Source organism: Gallinula chloropus (assembly GCF_964237585.1).
Source record: "Gallinula chloropus genome assembly, chromosome: 18".
Classification (NCBI taxonomy): Eukaryota; Metazoa; Chordata; class Aves; order Gruiformes; family Rallidae; genus Gallinula; species Gallinula chloropus.
Genome location: NC_140103.1, coordinates 4,721,586 through 4,746,796, shown reverse-complemented (window position 1 = coordinate 4,746,796; position 25,211 = coordinate 4,721,586). Strand labels below are relative to the sequence as shown.

General features: G+C 53.1%; 1 protein-coding gene across 1 annotated transcript in view; it reads right to left on the bottom strand.

Annotated features, from left to right (window-relative positions):
• The window catches only part of NTNG2 (netrin G2), a gene marked incomplete at both ends in the record, with an annotated part of 46,195 nt that overhangs the window by 725 nt on the left and 20,259 nt on the right, over positions 1-25,211 (bottom strand). The window contains 3 exons of the mRNA XM_084272476.1: positions 375-542; positions 11,840-11,866; positions 13,925-14,097. Coding sequence (XP_084128602.1) covers positions 375-542; positions 11,840-11,866; positions 13,925-14,097 — 368 coding nt within the window. The remainder of the gene's footprint in view (positions 1-374; positions 543-11,839; positions 11,867-13,924; positions 14,098-25,211) is intronic.

Genomic DNA, 25,211 nt, shown 5'->3' with positions numbered 1-25,211 from the left:
CCTGTCCGGGGGGCTTCCTGTCCTCCAGTGCCCCCTGGGAGGTGTTGGGGGCTTCAGGAAAGGCTGGCTGTGTGCTACGGGAGGGCTGTTGGAGACCCAGGGGCTGGGACAAACAGCTAAATGGATGCAAAGGCCACCCCACTCCCTTTGGAGCTGAGCAGCTCCTGATAGAGCAATGCATCTGAATCGCATTGGAAAGATATCGTTCAGGCTTTGTTTGCAGGGAAGAGATGCAGAGACCGGAACGGCTGCTGCCCTCAGGGACCATGCAGGTTGACACATCGTCCTCCAGAGAGGAGCAGAACTGAAGCCCACCCCATCAAAGGAGGTCCCCCGTGGGCCATGGCACGCCGCGGCGCCTCGGGCGCGCTCACCTATGCAGACATTCTCGTCGTCCAGCTCCGCCGAGCTGTTGCGGTAGAAGCCCAGGCGGCAGTGCTGGCAGTGCTGGCCCCTCGTGTTGTGCTTGCAGCTCACGCAGGTCACCACGTTCAGGAAGTCGATGTAGCTGCAGCGGTTGGAGTGGCCGTAGCACTCGCAGTCTGAGGAGAGGAGGAGGAGTGGGATGGGGAGCTGGGCTGGGAGCATCCTCCCTCGCGCTGGGCAGAGGAGAGGAGCCACGAAGCTGTGGAGGAGGGTCCTGCTGGGGTGGAATACTGGGGCTGGGCAGGATGAGTGTGCACCGTGGCTGCCATGGGGGATCAGGCTGGAAGCCATAGCTCAGAGAGCAGGGCGCTCTGTCCCCTTGGGGTGAGGACAGGCAGGAGCCAGCTCCCAGCTGGCCCAGGACACTATTTGTTTAAGGAAATGCATAATCATGGGAGCAGGCAGTGGGCTGTGAAGGGGAGGGGTCAGGTGTTAATTAAGGACCTGCCTTGTTTATAAGAAGGGCCCATCTGGGTACCTGGGTTTGGTGGGAAGAGGCTGCAGTAGAGCTGAGGTTGCTGTGTGTCCAGGTAAATTCTCCCTGCCTCTGTTCCCTTTATCCCCTCTGTGTGCCTTCTCAGCACACCCCTTGCTGTTGTACCTCTCAAACTGGTGTGGTGACTTGGGTTAAATCCTTAAAATGGGCACAGGGAAACATGGCTTGTGTGGGTTCTTGAGAACATGGTGAGCAAATGCGTGAGGTGTGAAGCAGGGCTGCCTGGCACAGTTCAGGGATGCCTGTGAAGGCTGCTGGCAGGGTGGGAGGTGCCCCCATCACTTGCCAAGCACTGGTCCTGATCCCAAGGCTGACTTCTCTAGGTGTAATTTCTGGCCAGGGGAATCTGGTTACTCACTGTTTGTGTTTATTACAGTCAGGATGATGACCACCTTGTGATGGTCAATTAAGGGTGCTGGATTTTTCTGGGAGTTTAAAAGCATAAATCAGCAGGACAGGAGGTTCCCCAGCTGCCTTGTGGCCCAGCTGTCTGGGTCAGAAGGTGTCCATGCCAGCACAGGCAGGGGATAATGTGAGCAGAGACAGGGTTAGCTGGGTCTGAGCTTCCCCAGCCCTTGGAGGGAGGCTTGGAGCTGGGGTTCTGGTCCAAGCTCTAGCATTAAACATTCAGGGATGGTAGAAAGATGGAAGGGAAGGATGCAGGTTGGCATGCACATGTGACTGGAGGAGACATCTCAATGAAATGATGACCAGGGAAGATGGAGCAGGGCAGACGTTTCCCCGAGGTTCACAGCTGCCTGAGGAGGAGCTCAGAGTCCACTGTAATCTTGACCCTCTGTGAAGCAACATCTGCCTCTTTGACCAATACCCAAAGAATTTCAGCTCAAATACTGGCTGCTGCAATTCCCAAGTGTCGCTTCACCCTAGGGATGCACTCCTAGACAGAGCCAACCACGACTGGGATGGGCAAACCCTCCCCACCTTCTCCGTACCTGTCACCTGGGCGAAAGACTAGGAGCCCTGGAGCGCCTCTTACCTTTATATGTTTCAATGGGAGCCACAGGGCCAGAGTCTGGTTTGAGCCGGATGAGTTTTGAGCTCTTTGAGGACGCTTAGGAGAGACCAGAGACGTGCTTTTTCCTCTTGCCACTGAGCTCCACATCCCACCCGACCGCGCTCAGCCCCGCTCTGAGGACAATGCCGAGCCAGCGACACCGCGCTGGCAGCACCAGCCTCTGTTCCTGCACCAGACAGCTGGTAGCTGCTTCGGTTCTGCTAAACTTCTCCTCTTCCTCTCCCCTCCTCGAAGTTCCACGGGAGGAAAACCCAACATGTGGTGCTGTGGCCACGTGCAGAGCCGGGGAGGGGGGGGGAGGTCCAAGGCTGAGCTGCTACTCACACATCCCACCCCCCCATTGCACAACATGAGTCGGGTCGTTCAGCACAATGAACAACCTGAAGTCTACAGAGCATAAACTAAATCTACTGGCCACGGCTTCAGTTTGAAGGAGGCCACGCCAACTGGCACCCAAAATAGCTGCTAGGAGCACAGCTAAGAGCACAACGGCTGTGGAGGTGGTATCTAGCAGGGCTTGCTACAGGGTCCTGCCCGGCTTGTCCCTGCCAGCACATACCTGGCTTCTTCCCGTGCCTCTTGCCTGCAGAGTGTGCTGTGCGCCCTGCTTTGCTCTTCGGAGCTGCTACGCAAGAGGAGAGATGGTATCTGAGTGCTGTGGTGGGGAGAGAGCTCCCAGGGCCAGCTCTGCATGGTGGGGCTGGGAGAGTCCCTCGAGGTAAGGAGCTGCCCTGGGTTGGATGGTGCTTTCTTGGGGCTGTGGTGACAGCCAGACCCACACGAAATGACTGGGGTGCTGGAGGTGAAGGCTGTGACTCCCTCCATATTGAGCTGATGGTGTTTGGTGCTTGGGGTCTTTGTGCTTGGATAACCCCAGCAAGGGGCAAGGTTGAGCAGTGTTAACCCCCCACAGGGTGCTTAGAAATGGGTCCCACCAGTGTCTGTGGTGCACCAGCCCTTGCACAGTGCTGCAGAGCTCAGGGGTGGGCATTGCCAGCTCCATCCCAGTGGTGCCAGTCACATCCCCACAGGACACAGCCACGGTCCCCAGTTCCAGCAATCAGGGACCATTTTCCTGCCCCACAGTGAGGTTGCTGTGGTGCTGGGACCTCCGTGGGTCTCCATGGCTTCCCCTGGTCCCATGGTGGGCTGGCATGATGTCCAGATCCTCCTGCACCAACACAGCCTCTCCAGCACCATGGTGGCCAGGCCCTGCTCTGCCACCACAGCCTCCTCTATCCCCAGCACAGAGGCTGAGCAGGGGACATGGTGACCTCTCCTCATGGCTACTCAGCAGTAGCCTGGCACAGTGTGGGGATACAGGATCTGTTGTCCCTGCCATGAGGGTAGTGGGGGAGCCCAGATGGGAAGGAGCTCGGTGGGTTTCCAGGGTGCTCCAAAGCCCCACATCTCTTCAGTGTGTGCTGCAGGTGGCCTGGGGTGGGGCATAACCCTGTGGAGAATCCACCATGGTTGTGCCTATCCCTCATGAGGAGGACACCACATCTGTGAGGAGGGTGTTTGGGGTAGGATGGTCCACTGCTGAGGTTTGGCACTGTTGGGCCAGCACAGGTATCAGCCCAGTTAATCTTAGGGGGGTAGGAAAGGTGCATGCTGCTCACCCTATGACAAGCAACCAAAAGCAGCTGAGGTGCTTATGGGCTCCCTGCTCCCCAGGGATACCTCTGCAGTCATTCTAGCCCTAAATAAGTCCCAAAAAGATCTCCATGGTGTTGGATGAGCAGAACTGAGCTGACCTGGACCCTGAGTAGGAGAGCAGATTGTACAATGGTAGGACATGCTGAGGGTGGGTAGGTTTTCCTGGGTTATGGGCAATGGGGGAGAAACCTGTCCTGCCCATCTTTGGGGATGGGTATGGCCTTACCTCGAATGTTCTTGGGAGGATCTGGTGGCTTCGGCTTTGGTCCAAGTGCTGCTGTGTTTGCTGGGCGCTGAACGGCTTAGGGTGGCATCAGTTAGAGAGAACATCAGATTTAATACAGACCCCCCTCTTGTTTGCTTGGAAAGGTGGCAAAGGGCCACTGGAAGCTCTAGACCGGTATCTAGGGTGGGTTGGTGGAGCCATATCTGCTTGAGGATGTGTTGAAGCAGGAACAAGAGACAAAGTCTCCTGGAAATTAGTCTTTAAGTGTGAAGGGAGGCAGAAAAAGTAATCCTAAGGGAAGGGTGGGGGAGCTGCTGCATGGTCGAGTGTTGGCACGTGGTCACCGCACTGTGCACGTGTAGAGAGAAGCTAAGTCTGCAGACCACTGCCAAGGCTCAGGAGCATTGCTTGTTCTGCACAGGCTGCAGCATCACCAGGCACTGATGCACATGGCATAGGCCCACCTCTTGTTACTGCACTGAATCGGGTTTGTGTCCCAGTGAGCCCAGGGACAGGCCCCAAAGCACAAGGGTTCCAGAGAGCCTCAAGTTCAGCACTTGCTGCCCCCAGTCTGGATCCAGACACTGGGGTTGTATCCTGGGCCCAGTCTCAGCAGTTGTTCTGTTCTGCACTGGAAGGGATGCTAATGTCTATGGCTGGAGGGAGCCTCTCGGATGGGAAACAGGAGCCGAGCACCAACCAGCAACTGCAGCAGCGCGTGGGCTGGTGGGAACCCCAAGGAGGAGAAGCTCCAGCCTCAGCGTGAAGCCTCCCAAGGCTCCCACCAGGAGCAGCTCACCTTAGGCAGTCACAAGGAGGTACACAAGAAGGCATCTATGCTACGAACAACACAGGCTTATCTATTTACAAAGTTCTTTCTCTGCTCTACAAACAGGCTCCGGTCTCAGGAGACGACAGGGTTTCCATGATCCTCTCTGTTCACCCCAGCAGCAAGCGGCGAACAAGCTCTCCTACCACTCACCATCCTCATCTTTCATGTACACAACTAAACCCCGAGGCTCAATCCAGCCTCACCAGATCTCCAGCTGCATGTAGGGCACAGACAAACCCCGAGCTGCTTTTCCCAGGCGGGAGGAGGAGAGAGATGCATGGAAAAATGGAGATGCAGAGCTAGGAACTAAAGGGCTTGTTGAGCGTTGGGAGTGGGTACTTGCTCAGCCACGTGGCTCCTACCTTCTGCTCCTGGACCAGCCTTGGCTGAGGGAGAGCCCACTTGAAGAGGGGCAGCCGCTGATAAGCTGGTGTAGTCTTGCAGCGATCAAAGGGGAAAGTTGTGTTACTGGTGGTGCTGGGGGGGAGCTGGCAACCAGCAGGGAGCAGCACTGATGGGAGGAGGCAGAGCTTTGGAGGAGAAAATCAACCCATCCCTGTGCCACCCAGGCTTTCATGCCTGCTTGATGCAGCACGCTGCTGGCACTGGGCAGCTGGCACATCCTTGGGCACTAGAGGGACAAGGCAGCCCTCATGATGCAAGGAGCAGGAGGGCAGCGGTGTGCTGAGCTGCCCGTTCTCAGCCCTGCTGAACACACAGCGCTTTGCTGGTGGGTATGCACGAGGACCTCACAACTGACCCCTGCCCTTCTCTGCCCCAAGTAACAGGACTGAAGCAGCACAGCTGCCTTCGGACTGAGGCACCAAGTCCTGGTTTCTAACTCAAACTTCAGGCCCCTCCTTCAGGCTCCGCTCTTCCCTAGAAAATACCAGCTTGAAGAATTTGCAAGCCCCTGGCAGGGAAATGAAACCAGCAAGAAATTTATAGATCCCTTGTTTGATTTCCCTGCAAACCTTCACCCCCACTGGCTCCATGCCCCTCCCCGTCACCTCAGTATTGGTAACAATCTTCAGGTTTGCTAGAAAACAAACGGAGGAATAAAATTTTAAAAGCCATATTATTAATTTCAAGCTCCAGTTGTGTAACATAAGGAGGAGGAGGGGAAAAAAAAATCAAAAAAAATATCTCTCAATCCTTGCCAAGTTTCAAAGGACAAACCCGAGTAGGAGAGAAATGTGATTTCCCAGCCTCGTCAAGGGGATGATAAACAATGTGGAATTAAAAAAAAAAGAGGGGGGAAAAAAAAGATTAATTTTTTTTTAATGACAAGCTCTAAGAGAAGGTGATAGACATTGTCCTTTTCAGCTGGAAAGTGGAAACCAATTGATATTAATATGGTGTTAAAGAGAATATGAAAAAAGCCCTGTGCAAATTGGCAAGGGTTTAATTAGAGTCACAATAAAAAACAGCCCTGAAGGCATTTTGCTTTTTAGTCATTCACATACACCTCCACTCAATCGCATTTACAGAGCCAGGAACATTATTAATGCTCATTATCCTGAGAACCTTTCCCTTGTAGCTCCAGGATGTTAATGGGCAGTTTTATGTTTTTGGGAGGGGGGAGAGACATGTTTCACTCCCAGACCCAGTTCACACCAATGGGAACCACTGGGCAGCTCTTAATTTGGGGGCTTTTTATCCCCACTGGTCTCGGTGGGTTACTGGGGAAGTAGAATAAGTTGAACCAAGAAGTCGTGTGTCGTCGCCAAAACCCCATCCATGCTGGAGTGGTGGGAAGGACCATGAAGAAGTCCTCCTTGGAATGTAAACACAGGGTCCTGTTCCTGCAGGACCTACACAAAGGCGGGGTTTTGGTGCTCTCTTCCCACTGGAGCTCTGAGCCATCACGCAGGGCTCAGGTTGGTGGTTTGTTGTTGGGTTTTTACCCTCCCCCCCCCCCCAGAAGTGAACTGGCACTGCTGAAACTGCTGCTGATGGGGGTTGGGGGATGCAAACGGGGGTGGGGGGGAAGCTGGCCTTTTTTGGGGTATTTTTTTGCTTGTTTTGAACATGGGAAAAACGCAACAAATGGCGAGGAGGAATTTGACAGGCTTCAAGGAAGGGTTGGAAATAACAGAACTGCAGAAGGCAAATGAGAATAGCAGTTAATTCATCCTCCTTAGGGTAATTCTGTGTTTTCCCTTCCTTCCACCCATTTTTGGCAGCCTCAGCTGCCTTCAGACCACAGACCTTGCCCGTAAACTCATTCTTCCCCCCCCTCTCACCGCATGACAGACAACCAGGCACGAAAGCATCCTACAAACATGACCACAGCTCCACCTTGACCACAGAAAACACCATGAGCAGCCAAAGGAAGCAGATGTCTAGCAGATCCATGCAACCCAGAGACAACCCAAATCTAATCTACTCCTCTAGCCTACGTGCTACATCGCTTTCTGCCTTGCTGCTACCCACTAGTGTGCGGAGGCACCAGGAAGGGGAAAAACACGTCGGTCTGGCTTTAAATACCTGTTTTTTTCTGTGTCTCTCTCACAGGCACAGAGGCAGCGAGCTCAGAGGTCGGTCTGATGATGCTTGCTTGTGGTGGAAGCAAAAATTCAGAGGGCAAAAGACAGTGTGTAGATTAGAGGGTGAAAGAGCACAGGGATGGGGCAGGGCCCTGACAGGACTTTTTTGGGGGTTTTAATGTCACTCTGAGCTGGCTTTAAAGCAAGGAGGGGTTTGTTTACTGCTTCTCAAATTCAGAAGGGTGGTAATGACAGAGTATCGTGCTCTGGGACACCGAGTTATTGATCTATTGCAAGTGGGCATCCTACCAGGAGCTCGGAGGGTCTTCTCTTTAACAAAGTGTTTCCCCAAGGTCCAAGTGAGTTAGATTCACAGCCCCTTGACATTTAAAAAAGTACTCTATGTTTTGCAGGACTGGAGGGGAAGGAACATCTCTGGTCAAGAGCAGATGGGAATTAGGCTGTACCTCAGTTCCTCATTGCTGATCGAAGGCACACGATGAACCCTTGGCATCAAACCCAGCATGCTGCCCAGGTAAGAGAGCAGGTCCCTGTGCTACTCGGAGACCCTGACCAACTTCTACCTTGGAGAAACCCCTTGAGAGATTCTCTCCATTCCCAGGCACACTGTTTTGGGGTGAGACCTGGCTCTGCAGAAACATGGATGGGGAGGGCTGTAGACAGAGGTGAATTGCTCAGGGCTCAGCCCTGCCCCTGTCAAGCCAGGGAAGTGATGGCTGGACTGTGGAACACGTAGTTTTGTCCCTGGCCATCATCTAATGAAAGCACTATGAAAGCATTTTCCCTGCCCAGGAAGCAGGTCTTGGAGAAGGAACATCTCTGAGGTGCAGGACATCTCCCAGGTCCCTTGGGGCAGTTTGGCAGGAGAGACTACCCGCCCTCCAACCCCACACAGATGCCTTCCTGCCCACCCCAGATGTCTGGCACAAGCGAGGCAGAGCACTGCAGATCATACCCAGGGTAGACACTAAGCACACCACCCACACGTACACAGCACTGGCAAAAAGCAACCCCCAAAAACCTACCAAAACCCCAACCCCCAACTAAACTGTCGCTGAGGGTGAGCATGGATAAAAATCAAGTGACTGGGTGTGTGGTGCAGATGCAATCCTGTCACTGCTGGGGCCATGGGGGTGATGTGAGCTCTGGGAAGGGGTGGTGGGTGAGCCTCCTGCACTTGTACACCATAGGTGAGGAGCACTGTAACAGGCCAAAGACTTCCACTCGCTCACCCAGGGTCACTCTGAGCCCATGGAAGTTGGAGATAAGCCCTCTGCTTCCCCATTAGCTACTCAAGCAGGGTACTTCCACGAATATATCTATATTTGCATAAACATGCAATCAAGTTTCCTCATCCCTTTGACTGGCTTCTGGCAGCTCCCCCAGACAGACTGTTACTAACATACTGTGGGTGTAAAACGTCCTCCTGGGAAATATCAGGCCCAGAAAGCATGGCAAGGGGAGGAATGCGTGTCTAATTCCCCCATGAGAAGCTTTAAAAAAAAAAATAAATGTCCTGCTGTTAAGTTTTATCTGCTCATTTCCAAGAGACAAGTGAACACTGTTCATGGGGGGAGGGAAGGAGGAACCCTCAGGAAAGGGACAAAAGTTTTCCTCCATGGGGTGGTTTTGGAAATTAGGGAAGGGTGTTCCTGGCACGTGTGTGAGCTCTGGCTCTGCACACTCCCTTGTCACTGCTCCAGAGGCTGCCTGGGGAATGATAAAGTGCGGCTCTGCCCTAGGAACACTACCCTTGATGAAGCAGCCAGCTTGCCATGGCATCCCTGAGGCTGGCCAGGATTGATGCAGGATTGGGAGAGCCAGCAAAGGACAGAGCTCTTCTCTGTTCCCAATGCAGCAGCCCTCCCTGAGGAAGCTTCCTAGCTGGTGGGGCAGAGCAGCACCCAGCAAGAACAGTGGGCACAACACCCTGGGATTGCCTGTGGAGGCTGGGGATACAGCAAGGTGGGGTATGGGCATCTTCTCCTTCCAACTGGGCAAGGCTGGGTGCGTGGTTTCATTTTACAGTGGGACAGTAAAGTCTTCATTGCTCTCCTGCCCTGCCTTGTGATGGGAGCTGTAAGGGAGCACCTCTGGCAGCCAGGCTGGCCCTGCACAGGACAGTGTTGCTAAGTGGCTCTAGAAGGGATGGATTTTGGAAAACCTTTTCCTTTTAGAAAAACAAAATTGAGAGAAAACAGGGAAAAGCATCGCTCCCCCAGCATCCAGTCCTGGCTCTGTTTCTTGCTGTCCTGATGATATCAGAGTGACAGCAGAGTGAGCTCAGCTGCTGAGGGGGGATGTCAACCCACAGCGTGGCTGTCTCTTGGCTTTGAGGTGGACCCGTTGTGGCTGGCTCCTTGTTTATAGGGACCAGAACGTGTGCTACCAGCTCGTGTGACACTTGTTAAAGTGCCCTTGGACCGAATAGAGAACCAGGACTGGGGGATGTGAACAGAGCCAGGGTGATTTTTATCCATGTCTTTAGCATCCTACAGAGCAGATAACCAGGGGCACCGACACGGCAGCCCCACGCGCTCCCCGCTGTCGCTGGAGGAGCCGGGTGGCAGAGTCCTGGCAGGGAGCGTGGCACCCACCTGGCTGGGTGGCGGTGGTGGCAGGTAGGGGGGTGCTGGTGGTGGTGGTGGTGGTTGTGGTGGTGGTTGTAGTTGTGGCGGGTGTGGTGGTGGTGGTTGGTTTAGCGGTGGTGGTTTTTGCAGTGGTGACGCGCTGCGGTCGCTCGTAGGCTAGCAAGCAAAGAGAAGAGGTGGGAGGCACTTACTGGAGGGGGGTGGGGGTTGTGTTTGGGGGAACAAAGGTTTTCCTTGGCAGCCCCCACGCCTGTGAGGCTCCTGTGGCTGCTGGGGCTGAACTGGTGACCGATTTCTCAGCGCAGTTACAACTGGGGCACTGAGAGGATTAAGGCGATGGCAGCTTGATGAGGCCGGATGCAGCGAGCGTGTGTGTGCGCAGGGGCTGGGGCTGTATCAGCTTACTCTCTTGGTGCAGATATTGGCTTAAATACTTACAAGTCTATCATAAACTAATTGCCAATTAAGCTAAAAAGGGGAAATTCAAGCATGCCTGGGCAGAGGCGGGGTGACGAGTGGGTGGGAGACGCGGAGGAGCCCCCAGCCCACCCTGCTGTGAGATGTGGCGTCCACTGCCTGACGTCTACATGGCAGATGGCAGAGCCTTGCCTACCCTGGTTCCGTGAGCAGCACCAGGCCCCTCTGCTGCCCTGTATCATCAAACCCAACCCCTGCCATGTAGTAATTTCCACCAGCCCCCTTCGTTCAGCAGGGCAAATTAAGTGATGGCTTCACGTCACTGGGGCTGAGCAGGATCCGTCCCGGGTGCGGTGCCCACCCCACAACAGCCTGAACCGGAATAACACTCAGAACACAAATTCCTACTTAACTTACACCTGCTGCCCTCCTGTCCCCGATTGTCCCACTGCTTCATGCAGATTATCATGCTTAATTTCATAATAGCCCTGAGCTAGTTTAAATACTTAATTTAGGTCACTTGTAGTCTCCTATGCAGGCTAAATAATCTCTCCTTAACTGGCCTCGGACACAAATCCCTCCTGTCCACCTCCTGCAAATCGCTCCCAGCACCCTCCCAGGTTCTCCCTAGCAGGGGAATGTGATGGGAAATATTTTCCAATGAAACAAAGGTAGCACTGAGGATGGCAAGCTCTGTTAAGGAGGGGGGAAAAAAAGAGTAATTAAAGGAGTTTAGACCAAAAAAGCAAATAATACTTTGGATTGTTAAAATACTTAAATGTTTTTTAACCCTAAATTACTTAATGGAGACTTTTAATTTTTACAACATTTAAATTTAACTGCTTGAAAATCTAAATATGGTTCGTTTACCCGTCCTCCACTGTCCAATTAGGCACATTTTTCTTAGCTGCTTTTTGCATTGCTCTGAAACTATTTCTCCTCCAATTCTTTCCGCTTGCCTGCAAACCAAAGAATTCATTATTCATTCAGCTCTCCGATTTGTTTCTTCTGGAGGGTAATTCTGAGCCACAAAATTCAAACCCAGGCTCCTGCTTACCCAAAACTCAAGGCTCTTTGATATCAAACTACCTCCAGCTTTGTTAAATAAGGAGTCCTATCATACCATCAATCTTTCAGTAGAAATCCCCACTGAGCTCTGCCGATGCTCCACAGACACATGTTCATGTACATACACGTGTCTGTACAGACATACACACTCTGTATATGTGTTTTTATCGATAGCCCAAGGTCACCCAAACTGGATGCCTAATAACTCAAACCCAGCTCCTTCTCAGAGCGGAAGTCTGCAATACTGGGAGAGGGGGGGAAAGTTCACAGCGAGTGCTGGTGGTTTTTAAAGAGTCTTTCTTTTTTTTAATGTATATATATTTCCTTTCTGGCTGCCACTCTAACGAACCTCATGGGGGGGAAACCATGCCAAAGGAAGAGGCAAAATGAGGGTACTGAAGTCAAAGGAAGGAATATGTAAGGCTCTTTGACAGGACAGAAAATGAGGCACAATTAGGGAAGAGTTACTGCCTGGAAAATGATAATGGACAGAAAATAACAATACTTTTTCCTAGTGACATCTGCACAGACCATGCACTGGGGTGTTAAATGCCCATTTCAGTCGTGTGTTTACTTACTGCCAAAGGCTGAGCCTGCAGCTGCACCTGGAAAAAACAAGAAGACGCCTGGTCACTGGATGCAGGATGCCATCAGCTTCGACACCAGCAGAAGAACTAATAGATACATGACATGGGAAGCAGCAGTAATTAATTAGCAGGGTTCTTGCTCACAGGCATATCAGTTTGCTGTAACATCTTAAAACCTGTGTTTGTCAATCCACAGAGGAGAGCGGGTGGTGCTGTCTGGCGTCTTGGTACCTCAAGCTTTTCACCTAGAGAAGAAAACCCACCACAGTCCCTGCTGATGATTTTTCTGTTACCCATTTCCTTGACCTGCCTTTAGAGCCCAGCAAAAGACAAGCACATCTTCTGAGGTCCACTCTGCTGAGTACAAACTGTCTGTTGTACCTGGGGCAGTTCTCTGAGTGACAGAACACCCTTCCCACTGCAGCACTCGCTCAACAGGATGCTGCCAAGCCACCAGCTTCAAGCTCACCAGTCAAAGGCCATCCAAGGACCAGCTTCTGGCTTTCAGCACCCAGGAAACTAAGGGCCACGGTCCTCCTGATTGTAACAAGTGGATAAATCACACAAAGTCTCAGCTTTGGATGAACTTAACGCGCAGGAATAGTGATGGAGGAGGCAGGACCACCAAGAAGACTTTGGAGAAGTGTTTCTGATGCAAAGGAAGAGGATGTCAGTGGGGGCAGGATGAAGGGACAGAGAGGGAGTCAGAGTTGAGGGGAGGAAGGAGACTGACAGATGGGAAGAGAGATGAATGGGAGAAGCAAGAGCAGAGGAGAAAGAGAAATAAGAAGAGACACAAGGAACGGAGGGGAGGGAAAGAGAGAGAACAGCATGTCTGTGCCTGTCAACACCAGAAACTCTCCCAGGCTCCTTTGAAGCAATGCAGCCGCTTGGTGGGAGCTGACAAGCTCGTTCCCTTTCAAAGAACCTGCTCATCTACCAGCCCTGGCACACACAAAACATTCCCGTCACGGCCTTCGGAGCCTGAATTTCAGCTTTGATCATCTTAAAGCACATAAATCTTTCAAAAAATTTGTGGGGAGGGAGGGGAAAAGAAATTCTCTTTGGTAATGCTCAAAGCTGCTGCTTGAAAGGCTGGAGTGGCTACTGTGGCTCTGTGACATTTAAACAAGTCTGCTCATGTGGACCGGACAGAAACCCAGGAGAAACTGGCCCATCTGTGATGTTTCCTGCCCCAATCCCCCTGCTCGAGCAATGGTGGGTATGCATCCTTCATCTCGTCTGCGCGCCTTCGCTGCTGTCAGTGCCTTGCTCCAGCAGGCAATTGGATGAGACTGGAGCTGCGCAGAGGGACCGCGGCTTGCGGTGCCTGCCCGAAACGCCGGCATGCAGAGTGGGATCCAGAAAGCAGCCTGTGCTCCCACAGCTCAGCAGTGCCAGCACTGAGCCCATGGACTACTTGAAAGCTAGTGCTCTACTATGGCTAAATGACGTTCTCTTCAAAGGACAGTCATCTGCATTGCCTCAAAGCCACGGACCTATATCGTGGCCCTAGGTCACCCTTCCTATTCTGCACCATCATTTGGACTCATCTACCAGTAGCCCACAGATCACCTCTGTGTCCACCCCGTTCCACTCTCATTTCAAGACATGGATAAACACCTGCTTCCCTTCTGAAAGCCGAGCATCCTGCAGAGCTACACACTGATTTGGGATGGAGGAGGACAAGATGCGACTCCACTCCCATCTGTGGGTGTTCATCCCAATTCACACTCATTTCTAGACACAGATAAATACCCACTTCCCGTTTGAAAGCTGAGCATCCTGCAGAGCTACACACTGATTTGGGATTCCAGCCTATTCACTGGAATAGGCTGCCCAGGGAGGTGGTGGAGTCTCCATCTCTGGAGATATTCAGGACCTGTCTGGATGTCGACCTGTGCAGTATGAGCTGGGGAGCTGCTTTGGCAGGGGGTTGGACCTGATGAGCTCTTGAGGTCCCTTCCAACCCCTGTGATTCTATGGAGGAGGACAAGATGTGACTCCACTCCCATCTGTGGGCATGCAGACCAAAGTGGGAGTGTGGACAGGGCTGGCTTGCTGTGGGTTACTTACATGCGTTAGGGGACCCGTTGGGGAGAGGCAGGTAGGATCCTGCTCGCCAAGACCTGGAGCGAAAGTTCTTCTTGCACTTGCCACAGTCCTGCCCCGTGGTGTTGTGCTCACACTCACACTGAAGGCTGCCCTCTTTGAAGGTGCACAGGTTAGCATGGAGGTTGCATTTACATCTGGAAGAGGAAGACAGGAGAAGAGCTGTCAGGTATTGCTGCTGCTGTTCTTTGCCCCTGGCATAGTGCCCTGTGTGTGCCCTGGAAGTGTAGAGGGGGAGCTGGGCCTGTTACCCCTTTCCTGTTCCTTCTGCAGGAGTCTCTCCCTGAACTCAGCTGTTTTCCTGGAGTATCTGGTGCTGGGGTTATGATGTCCATGTCCTCACTCAATGTGGATCTGCAGTCACTATTCCAAGATGAGAGGTACTTCACTCCCACCATCTGACTGTGGTAGCACAGCCTGTTTAATGGTAAGTCAACATCTCCGGCTGAGGCTCTGGGAAGGAGCCACACACGTTTTGGGCTGCTACAGAAATCTGGGTGATTGGGTCAGTTGGAGGCTCTTACTCGGAGGCAGAGGACAGCCACAGGGTTTAGGTGGGGTACCTTGTGGTGGGACTCAGCCCCTCAACCCCTGCACAGTGTGCTAAAATCAGGAGCACAACACAAGCCCCAGCCTGCTGTAACCAAAATAACACAGAGAACAAGTCACCATCAGAACCTGCCTTTGAGTCCCCACCTCATCAGAGGAGGCAACAACAAAAACCACCATTCAGCAATTTGCAAACATTAACAAACTTTTAATGAGCTGTAGTGCAGTATGCAGGGAATAATTATCTCCATGCACAATAATTCCTGTTGTTCAGATTCCAGAGGTGACTTGCGCAGAGGCTCAGCCTATAACTCATGCATGGCTCTAGCAACTCCCAGGCTTGAGCTGGGGCCATCAGACAGAGACTTCGGGGACCAAAACCTCTCATTTAATTCCAGACAGTGGATCCCTAGCACAGCTCACTGGTTTTTTTTCCACTGCTTTGTGCAATGATTTGCATCCTCAGAAGCAGAGCCACTGAAAGCAGCAATGCTGTGCCTTATGTGAGCAGGTAGAAAGGGCTGATGGGGCAGTGCTTTGTTTTACTGGGCTAATTGCAGGAGAGATGCAAAGCTGCATCTTGTGCAATTAAACAAGAGAAGGAACTGCTTGCAGAGAAGATAGAAGCAGCCTGGCCAGTTTCTTCTCACGCTCTGTCTGTTCTGGGATAAACAATCTGGATTAGGCTGGGAGTCAGGTCCTTCCTGGCTGTGGATGTTGCACATGCCCACCAGCTCCTGCTGTCACTCGCCCTCTCCCTTGGAGCCCCCAAAGATGCTCCCCAGCCTCCTGCCTGACCTGGTGAGGCACCCTTTGCTGTGCTCCTCCTCATGCATGGCTGGATAAGATGACCTCATGTATGATTTTGTTTTTTCTCCCCTTCTTGTCCTTAATTCTAGCAACCCCCACTCAGAGGTTAAGCATAAGCTGGATGAATGGTCTCTCTCCTCATTTTAGGACCTTGCCCTGTGTCTTTGGCCAAGCAGAGGAGGGGATATCACAGTCTCTAAAAGGGAGGATGGAAGAAAATGCTGTCTGTGGAGCAGAGGCAGACACACTCAGCATGCTCCACTTGAATCTGTGTGCTAGTGAGAGCTGGAGGTGCCGCGTCACGGCTGCAAGCACTACCAGCCTGCGAGCACCAGCACTCTGGGAGTGAGCACTGAATCCCAGTGTCCAGGGGAAGGAAGCTGCTCTGGCTGGTACCTACGCTTGAGAGATGCTGTATTTCAGCCGTTCCATGTCCTCTCTGCCTCTGGTGAGGAAGGATTTCAGCTGCACCGTGCCAGCCCTTTGGCAGAGGCGATACCCAGCCCTGGGGTGCTGCGGAGCCTGACTCTGAATTATTCAGCGTCCACACAGCACGGCCTCCTCCTCTCACTTCACAACGAGCAGACGGGAGGAGAGCAGGCGAGATAGGAGGTTAAAGCAGGTCAAAGCCTCACCGCTGCCACGCTGGGCCCAGCTGAATCAGGGCAACAGCTTCTGGGGGCTGCAGCTCTCTCTCCTACCCACGGCAGCAGCCAGGAGATGGGAGCCAGCTTGAGGGTGAATGAAGCCTTAAGATCCAGCTGAGGGGGAGTTGAAGAGCCCCAGGAAGGTGGGTACAAGGAAGGCAGGTCCCTTGTTTTCTCTGAAGTCTGGGATGCTGGTAGCACTTGGCTTCTGTCCTTCACCCTGCTTGTCTGGCAGCAAGGACACCAGCCCTGGGTGACCATCGCCTGGTCCCCTGCTGTGGCCTGTGGCAGCTTCGATCACCTCCCTCTGCCCGGAGCACATCCTGGCTCCTTCCTCCTCTCCTGAGGGTCAAGCAGCCATTTAGGGGTGCTTGTCCTTGCTCCAAGCCCTGCTGAACACAGGGGTGAAGCCTGCTCATTGTTAATTTGGGTCCAGCTATAAAACTTCTGCCAAGCCCTGAGGTCCAACCTTCTTGCTACTGGGTGAGCAAGGCACAGATACATGCAGGAGGCATTCAGGCACATCAGCTCGTACGCACACACTGCTTGCTTGCTGCTGAGGAGGGCTGGGAGCTGAGCATGTCCCCTGGGACATCCCCAGCTGCCTCCTGCTCTGGCAAGGGCACCCCCACACTCCCCTGCCAGTGGGATGGGGACGGACTGGGTGCTCAGGGACATTGCATGTAGGGATGAAGGGGCACTGCTCTTCCCAGAGAAGACCCCCCACCTCCTAATTGGTGTAAACAAGGAAAGCTAATTAAGGCAAAAAGCAGAGGCAGCTGGTCACCCTGCCTGCCTGTGCCCAGGTCACTTACATTTCTCCCTGTTCCACCCTTTGCCACTGTGCAAAAGTTTCGTTATCCGAAGGATCAATTTTACCAGGGAATTGCTTTCTGAATTCGACCTTTGAGGATCATCAATCTAAGCAGAGAACTATAACCCCAGCAAGCTGACCCCGCAACACAGCACTTTTCAGCCCAATCAATCAGGCTGCATTATTTAATAGCCAACAGCCGAGCGAGCGCCTTCAGCCAGCCCCAACTGCCAACCCTGCTTTGTGCAAAGGTTTCTGCATCCGGGCCTCCCTGCTGCTTGTGCTTGGTGGATCAGCTTTAACCCCTTCTTCATGCTTCTCTGCCTCCTCCTCTGGGCCCACAGCCCAAGGACGCGTGCTCACCGACGGTCTGTGCACAATGTCTTCCCTCAGCCAAGATCCAGCTGGTGGAGACTGGAGTAAATGACATTAGCCCAGTCCCCTGGGTGGGAGCTGTGAGTCCTGCCTGCCTCTGCTCAGCTGCCTTGGGCGGCCAGCCATCGTGGGAAAGAGAGGATGAAGGGAAAGGTTAGGAGCTCCTTAGTGATGAGGCTTAAACAGCAGTGGTGGGGCAGGCACCTGCGCCGTGTCCTGCAGAAGGCAGCGATGGACCCGCTCCAGTCCCGGGGATGCTCCAGCTGAAGGCTGGTTGCAATATGGTCTCTTTGGCTCTGAAGGAGATTTGAGGAGCTGGGAGTGTTTCTCCTCTCTAGCTCCTGGGTCAAGGGTAGAATGTGATGGTGCTGTTTCTTGGTGAGCATTCTGAGCCAATATAGGTTACAGCTCTGGAGGCACAGCATGGAGCAGAGCAGCCCCAGCATGCTCCTGGCAGGAGCTGCAGCACCCAGGCACCCTCCATGGCCTGGGAACATCCACATCTTGTGCTGGGCTGTTAGCAGATGCTCACTGCATTTCCTATTAAACCTTCTGGCTCACACCATTCCTCGGATGGAGTGGCTGGGGCAATGCAGGGTCCAAGACGTTACAGTTTGTGTGATGGGGTATTTATGGGTTTATTTTAGTGCAGGTCGTTCAGCTGCTGCCTTCTCTCAGAGTGGCGCAGTGTGGGCTGATGCTGCCAATGCCTCCACCAGGGAACATCACGGAGCTTGGAACGCCAAGGAAAGTTTACAGGAAAATGTCCTTTTTTTTCCTTTCTTTCTTTTTTTTTTTGTACAGCCATAAAGAACAGTTTGCCATCCTGCATTTCTCCAAGTCAGCATCCTGGAGGTCACAGCAGTGAGCGGTTGGAGAGGCATCCAGAGCCAAGCCTGCGTGCCAGGGAATGAGCTGCCCATGCTCGGGCTTTGAAGGGGGTGCAGCTGGGGTGCAGTGCCACAGTCCTGCAGGAGCCGTGCTGGGGGTAAGGAAACCTCCCCCATCCCTGAGCTTTCATTAATAATGAATTTTGAAGTAATTTTTTAATGCCATGCCCACCCTTTGCTTTTCTTCCAAGGATCCTCACATGTTTTACAACCTCTTTTCTGTTCATAACCCTGCTTTGTGGGGGAGGGAAGTAAGGCAGAGAAAGGCAAAGAGCATCTCTTCATCCCTGTTCCTTCCCACGGGGCTGAGCCAGATGGACCTTGGGGTGCTGGCACCCTACTTGGGCCTGATGCCATGGCCCTACTGCTGTGCTGGGTAGGGCTGGAGGAACCTCTCGGTATGTGGAGACCCAGAGAGTTGCTCCATCCCCATGCACCTCTCACCCAGCTCCCACCATGGTGCAATCTCACCTTCCCCCATGATCTTTTAGAAATGAGGCTGGCTGAGGACACTGAGCAACAGAGTGTCTACTACAGAGGGCCACCACCTCCCTTCCAAGTCTCCTTCCAAGTTCCCTTCCAGTTCGGTCTGTGCTCTCATCTCCACCCCATGCTCACCGTGAGGATGCTGCTGTACGGCTGCACATCCCCAGGGATGCTGTGGAGGCTTGGTCCCCTCCCGATGGCTCCCAGGCCATTGGGCTCCTGCTCTCCCCTCAGTGCAGTGGTGCCCCCCTGCTCCCTTTCCACTCACCCGAGCTGGCGTTGGGAGCGGCAGCGCGCAGCGGAGAGCTGCTAATGACTGCCATCCGAAGGGAAGCTTATGAGAGCTTTCCGCTGAATTGTTTGCTCTCACTGTAATTGATGAGCCTTTAATGAGTCTCATGGGATGATGTGTTTGAAGGGAGCTCTTTCCTCTCTGTCCCCGAGGAAAACGATGTTTCAACTGATCTCTGCACTCGGGGAAACATGAATAACTCTTCTCCATCTCTCTATTGTCATCCCCAGCCGTTGCTCGCAGCTCGCTCCAGCAGCTGCCTGGCCGTGGCTTACCCACTTTTTACCTGCTCCTTTGAAACTGTTTTGGCAGCTCAGCAAAAGCAAAGGGAGCAAATCTTTTGGGCAAAGCATAACGGGCGCTGAGCTTGGATTGTTTCTGGCCCATCTGTGCGCGTGGAAGCAGGTAAAAATAGCTCCTGATGGCTGGGCCGCGGAGGAAGCACCGTCCCTTTGTGGAGAGCAGTTATCTCAGGATCACTCCAGCAGAGGGTTGCTGCTGCTGGTGGATGGAGCGAGGCTGAAAGGGGATGAAGGTGACGATGGTGGCTCATTCATCCCAGGAGCAGGGCTGTGGTCCAGGGGCTGAAGGGGGAGGAAAAGCCATCTTAACGTGCTGTTTCTTTCTGCTTGAACCAGGCAGAGAGGCTCCTGGGTTAGGTCAGAGGGACATGTCAGGAGTTGGTTTTTTTTTTTCTTTTCCTTGCTGTTTTTCACTTTTGGTTTTGTATAGTGAGGAACCCTCCTCCCTGCCCTTCGAAGTGATCCAAGGTTTGGGTTACAACGAGGAGACAATTTCAAAGATGCCAAAGCAGAGAGCACGCTCGCTGGCTGTTCCCTTCCAAGAGGCTATTTATTTTAAATAAGTTGACACTCACCAGCTGTCAAGTTCCTGCTGACTGGTGGAACGTTATTTACATTCAAAGCTGTCTTAAAAAGCAAACACAAAACCAAGCTTCCCCATTAGGGGGTCGGGCAACAGAAGGGAGGAAGGGTGAAGAGGACATCGCACGGATACGTGAACATAAATATTTGCAGAGTAATGTGTATAAATGCTCTTGGTCTTTCTCCTGGAATGCAATAATGCCTGCAATTGAGTTCATTGGCCAAATTGAATTTGGGCTCCTGTAGAAGTCTCTTTATATTAAGTGCTTTAACATACATCACCTTCTCAGTCTATCGATGAAATTCTATTATCCGCTCAGGGCCGGACGCAACTCGGCAACAAAATCGGAGGGGAAATAAAAACCTTGACAAACCAAAGCCAGGAGCAGGTAATAGGACCTTGGGCATCCGTCTCCGGCTATTGACAAAGTGTCACGAGTGTCTGGGGGGAAGGAGGAGCTCTCCTGGTTTCTCGCTAGCTCCCTCCCTCCCGCCCAGCAAGTTCCCCCTCCATCTTGCTGCAGTGGGAGTAAAAACCTTTACGAGACTCCAGAAAAGCCAAGCAAACAGTTGCTGTGCATTAACTTAATTTAACTACATGACCACGAGTGAGATTTTTGCTTGAACTCAAGCTAATTCCAGCCTGGAGGAATGCCAGGGAAATTCAGCCGTCCAGCTCTCCGGGGCTGCCCAGCAGGGAGGCGAGGAGGGGCCGAGGAACACCGAGCACAGGCTTGGCCGTCCTTGACATGAGGATGCTGTTACCTCCTGGGACCTGAAGTCTGGCTGCCAGGAGCTGTGAGGAAGGAGCAGGGCCAGGTGCATGTCATGGTCTTCCCAAAGCTGCTGAGAGCGGGGCAGAGGCGGGCTGCAGGGGCATTGGGCCAGTTGTGGATGGTGAGCCCATGGCTGTTTTGGGGGTGATGCTCCAGCACCAGAGCTGAACAAACTCAGCTGGAGAAGCCCATGCTCTCAGAGATCATTTACCCCAGGGCCCTGCCTGTCCCCCTTCTGTGAGGCAGAGGTGGTGCAGCTGGTAGGTCCCACCCTGCTCCTGAGGGAAGGTGCTCCACAGGGGCATGGGTCATTACACAAAATCCAAGACCTTCAACAAGGGACTGTTCCAGTGACCAAACCTGCTTCTTTCCTCCTTTCTAGAGACAGCTTCATCATAGAAGTCAAGACTACAAGCCTCTACAGCTGGAGGCTATCCAACAGCTTCATCAAGAGAGTCAGAAGGAAGAATGTCCAAGCAGGGAAAAGCAGCCCGAGGGCAGACGGGAAGTGCTTTATGCTGGCACCTCTGCTTGGAGCTGAGCTACAGCTGCAGGGAGAAGCACCCTGAGCTGCTGTCATTGAACTGGCCTGGAGGACAGACGCAGGAGGCAGCCCCCAGGCTGAGCAAGGACTGCTTTGTTTTTAGCAGCAATACAGCATCACTGCATCTCAAGAGTCACCAAGAACACTGAACAACCTATCCCTTGTGTGTGGGTACCACTGACCAGCCCGATTTACTGGAGGAGGTGCGTTGAGGGATGGCCTTGATCCTCCAGGGTGGGACTGCCTAATCCTGGTTGTTGGTGCCAGGATAACAGACCAGGCAAATTCATTCTGCTGCATTAGTGCAACCTCTCCACTCCAAGGCATGAGCAAAGCAAAGCCTCCAGGAGAGTATCTGCACACCCTACTGAGACCTGCACGAGGGGAAGGCAGGGATGAAAGTAAGGCAGCACGGAGGGCCTTTCCCTTCTTTAGCATAAGCAAAAGAGAAGCCAAGGAAACCCTCCATAAAGTAATTGGTGAAGAGAAGAAAGGAAATGGAATTACAAGACTGGAAACCTCAAAGAGGTTGGTACCTCTTTGCTCCAAGCAAAGCCCAAGAGGAGCCACTGTTCCATGGTGCTGCTTGGTTATGAGCATCGCTCCCTTCCTCTGGGGACTGCTGGTCACTGGTGGGACAGACAGACAGACCATGCACTGGGGCAGGGGAGGACGAAGGAGAGAAATCTTAATAATCAGCCTAAAACTGATTCACTTCAGGTCAATCTGATTTCTCCTAACTGGATCCACATGTCCTGGCTATAGCACATTAACTTCAATTACGGCTTATTAATGTCTCTGTGATGGAGCGTGACCCGCTGAGCTCTGCGGTGACTGACGCTATGAAGGGGAAAGAGTCACTCCAGAGAGACATGGGGTGTAATGGGAAGAGAACCATCGGCTTTCATCGTGCCGGCCGTCAGTCCCGGCAGCCAGGAAAAGCTCATTCACCCATTCCTGAGGAGATGACTGAGCTCACTGCTGCACCGAGGAGAAAACTGAGAGCTGAATAGAGAGCTGTGGGGAAAAACCTTTCCGCTTCCCTTCCCCACCCTGCCTGGCACACACAAGCACACACAGGGCAAGGGCTTGCTCGTGTCTATTCCTGTCCTGACTCCTCTGCATCTCCAGTTACTCTGCAGATCAATAGGGACAGGATGGAAGAAATAAAAAAAAGAAAGAAAGAAAAAGATACTAAGAAAAAAAAGAGAGTAAAAATACACTGACAGGCATGAACGGAGAAATGGACCTGGCTGAGGGCTGTGGGAGGAGGAGGTGCAGATGGAGCAGGCAGAGGAGGCTCTGAAGCACCAGCCCATCGCAGCAACATGCAAGAAGGGACCAGTGACCCGCAGGATTCACCAGACCCTCTGGAGATCCTGGCAAACTCCTGAACTGCCCCAGTTTGTCTGGACTACAGGAGGACAGAAGGCAACAAACTCCTTCCCCATCTGCACGTCCTTAGCTCTCTTTCTGCTTCTCCTGAAAGCTCTGGAAGATCACGGTGAGGGTTTCTCCTAGGTGGGAAGCAGAGAGGCAAGTGACAAGGATGCACCTGGATGGGGATCCAGGAGCATGGGGCCCAGGGGTATCAAAGAGACCTCTGTGAACACCCCTGCTAAGGCTGAGACATGAGAAACTCTGGCTCGTGGTCTGCTCCAAGGGCAAAGATTTTTCTCTTCCCTTGACCGTCAACTGGAAACGAGCTGCCACATGTCACGGCTTGGTGGCACTGCCAGCTGCCTGCCAACATCCTGGAGCTGCTCAGGGGCACAGACAATGCCACACACAGCTCCCCTGATGCCACACACCTTGGCAGGCACCACTCCTCCAACCTCAGCTGATCACATCTGTAAGTCACCAGCTCCTCTGCTCGCTAGCTGGGATTTTCTGGTTGCCTTTTGCCTTTGAAGCTTCATTTCTCTCTCTCCTATTCCATGATCTCTGTAGTGGACCCCTAACACTACCATCCCTTTCATCTAGGCACTTCCCTCCTGTCCCCATGTCCTGGAATAGGCACAGTCCATTCCCAGCCCTGCTTCCCACCCCCACCTCCCTGCTTCCCGGCACAGTGCTCCTGTCAGGCTCACATTGATTTCTCCTTTCTTCCTCTCAATAACCCACCCCTTGTTGAGCCATACACAAGATTTAATTTGGTTTTAGTCCCTGCACTGTAACTGGCTTTGCTTACAGCTGGAATTAGATTGCTTTCCAGCAAAAAAAAAAAACCCAACCCCTGCTTGCTGGGACTGAAATAATCACAGGAGCAGAGTTAATGCACATGAAGCTTTTCCACCTTATACACCACTTATCCACAGCTCCTCAGCTGGTCATCCTGCCCTGCCCTGCACACATCAGTGCTGCAAGAGTCAGCCCAGGACAGGCATTGACTTTTTATCCATCCATCCATCCATCCATCCATCCATCCATCCATCCATCCATCCATCCATCCATCCATCCATCCATCCAGGATGTGTTCCCTCCTCCTAGGAACCAGCCTGTCAATCAGGGACTGCTGTGGACAGCCAGAGCAGTGCAAAGCTGGGTCTTGCTGTAGTTTGCACGGGAAAAAAAGCAGATTTCAGAGTTTGCTTTGTCCCTGGCCAAGGAAAAGCCCTCTCCTCCCAGAGGCCCTGCTGCATCCGAGGAGCCGCTGTCAGGCAGCTCGTGAGGAGCAGAGCCAAGAGGGAAGCGGAGGCGAGCAGGAGCCGCTGCTCTGCAGCAGCCGCGGGCAGCCGTCCACGCCGGCAGCCGTCCACGCCAGCAGCGCGCCAGCTCTTGTGGGGGGCTGCCAGGAATCAGCCAGCAAACCCCAACCCATCCCATTCTGGCCCCAGGAAAAAAAAGCAGCATCGCAGCTTCCATGGGGAGTTCGGAGCCTGATCCTCCCCCCACAGCCTGTCTTCAGGATGCAGGAGGCAGTGGACTCTCGGATGTCTTAAAGAGGTTGTGCACCCTCTCCCTGGGGTGCTTGAAAGGATTTCCCCACCCCTCCACTCCCCACAGATCTAGTTGCCTCTTTTCCCAAAGTTTGTAGGGATTCTATCTGTTGAAACAATCTCTGCTGCTATTAAATGGTATTACATTTGTCCAGCGAGCTCAGAAGCTGGTGGGGCACTGGTTGTGGGGGGGAGAAGATAGGTGCCAGACAGCAAGGTGCTGGTTTGTGGAGAGAAGCCAGAAGTTAACGGTACTGAAGCAAGAACATATCCTGCCTGAGGCAGGCAGGAACGGTAACAGGCTCTGGGGAGGAAGGTTTGTGGGACACCAAGAGTGTTTAGCAGTGTCTTAGAGCATTGAGTATTCTGACAGTGCTGTAGGTGCACTAACAAGTCCTTGGCCACCTGCACAGTCATCTCCATGCCTGGAAACCAAAGGTCATTGCACAAGGGCATCAAACATTTAACCCTAATTTGCTCCTCTCTGAGCTGCAAACTCTGTCTCTCTTCCAGTCCCAAGCTAAACCAGCCCAGATAAATTGATACACCAGCTCCAACCCTTCCTGGTCCATGTGGGCTCTGGCTGGGAACTGAGCTCTGCCACGGCTGCAGGTAACCCCAAGCATCCCTGAGGGCAGCTTGGCTGCCTGGGTGGAGTGGAGCTGTGGCAGAGGGAGCTGTGGGCAGGACTGGCTGTGGCCAGGGTGCAGCAGGAGGACACATGCTGGCCTTTTCTCTGAGCTTTTCTCTCACTTTTGCCTGCTTCCCCTCCCTTCTGCTCACTTTGCTGTTTCACCCCATCACGAGCTGTTCTGAGGGCTACAGATGTACGGTACACCCGGCAATACACGGGCAGGCATAAAGCACCTCTCAGCTCGTATCTCTACAGAAGCACATTGCACCAAGACTCGGGTGCTTGTGGACGTGTGCAGCAGTGCTCTCCCACCCCTCTGCCCAAGCTCCCCAGGGCTCCTCCTGAGCAATCCCAGCAGTGAGCACCCCGACACACCGCCAGTCAAGCTGAGAGCCACAGCTGCTCATCCCACACAGGCAACACGCCGTGAGAGACACCAAGCCCTTCTGCCTGCTGCTGCCCTCACTGCTGCCTCCTGCCTCCCCCGTGGGAGGGAAGGGCTCTCTCCCATCTCCCATCCCTCGCTGCAGCTTCCTTCCCCTTGGAGTCAGTTCAAAGCCAGCCTCAGTGGCACCTGCAAAACATTTTTTGCTCACAAGTCTCAGAAGCAA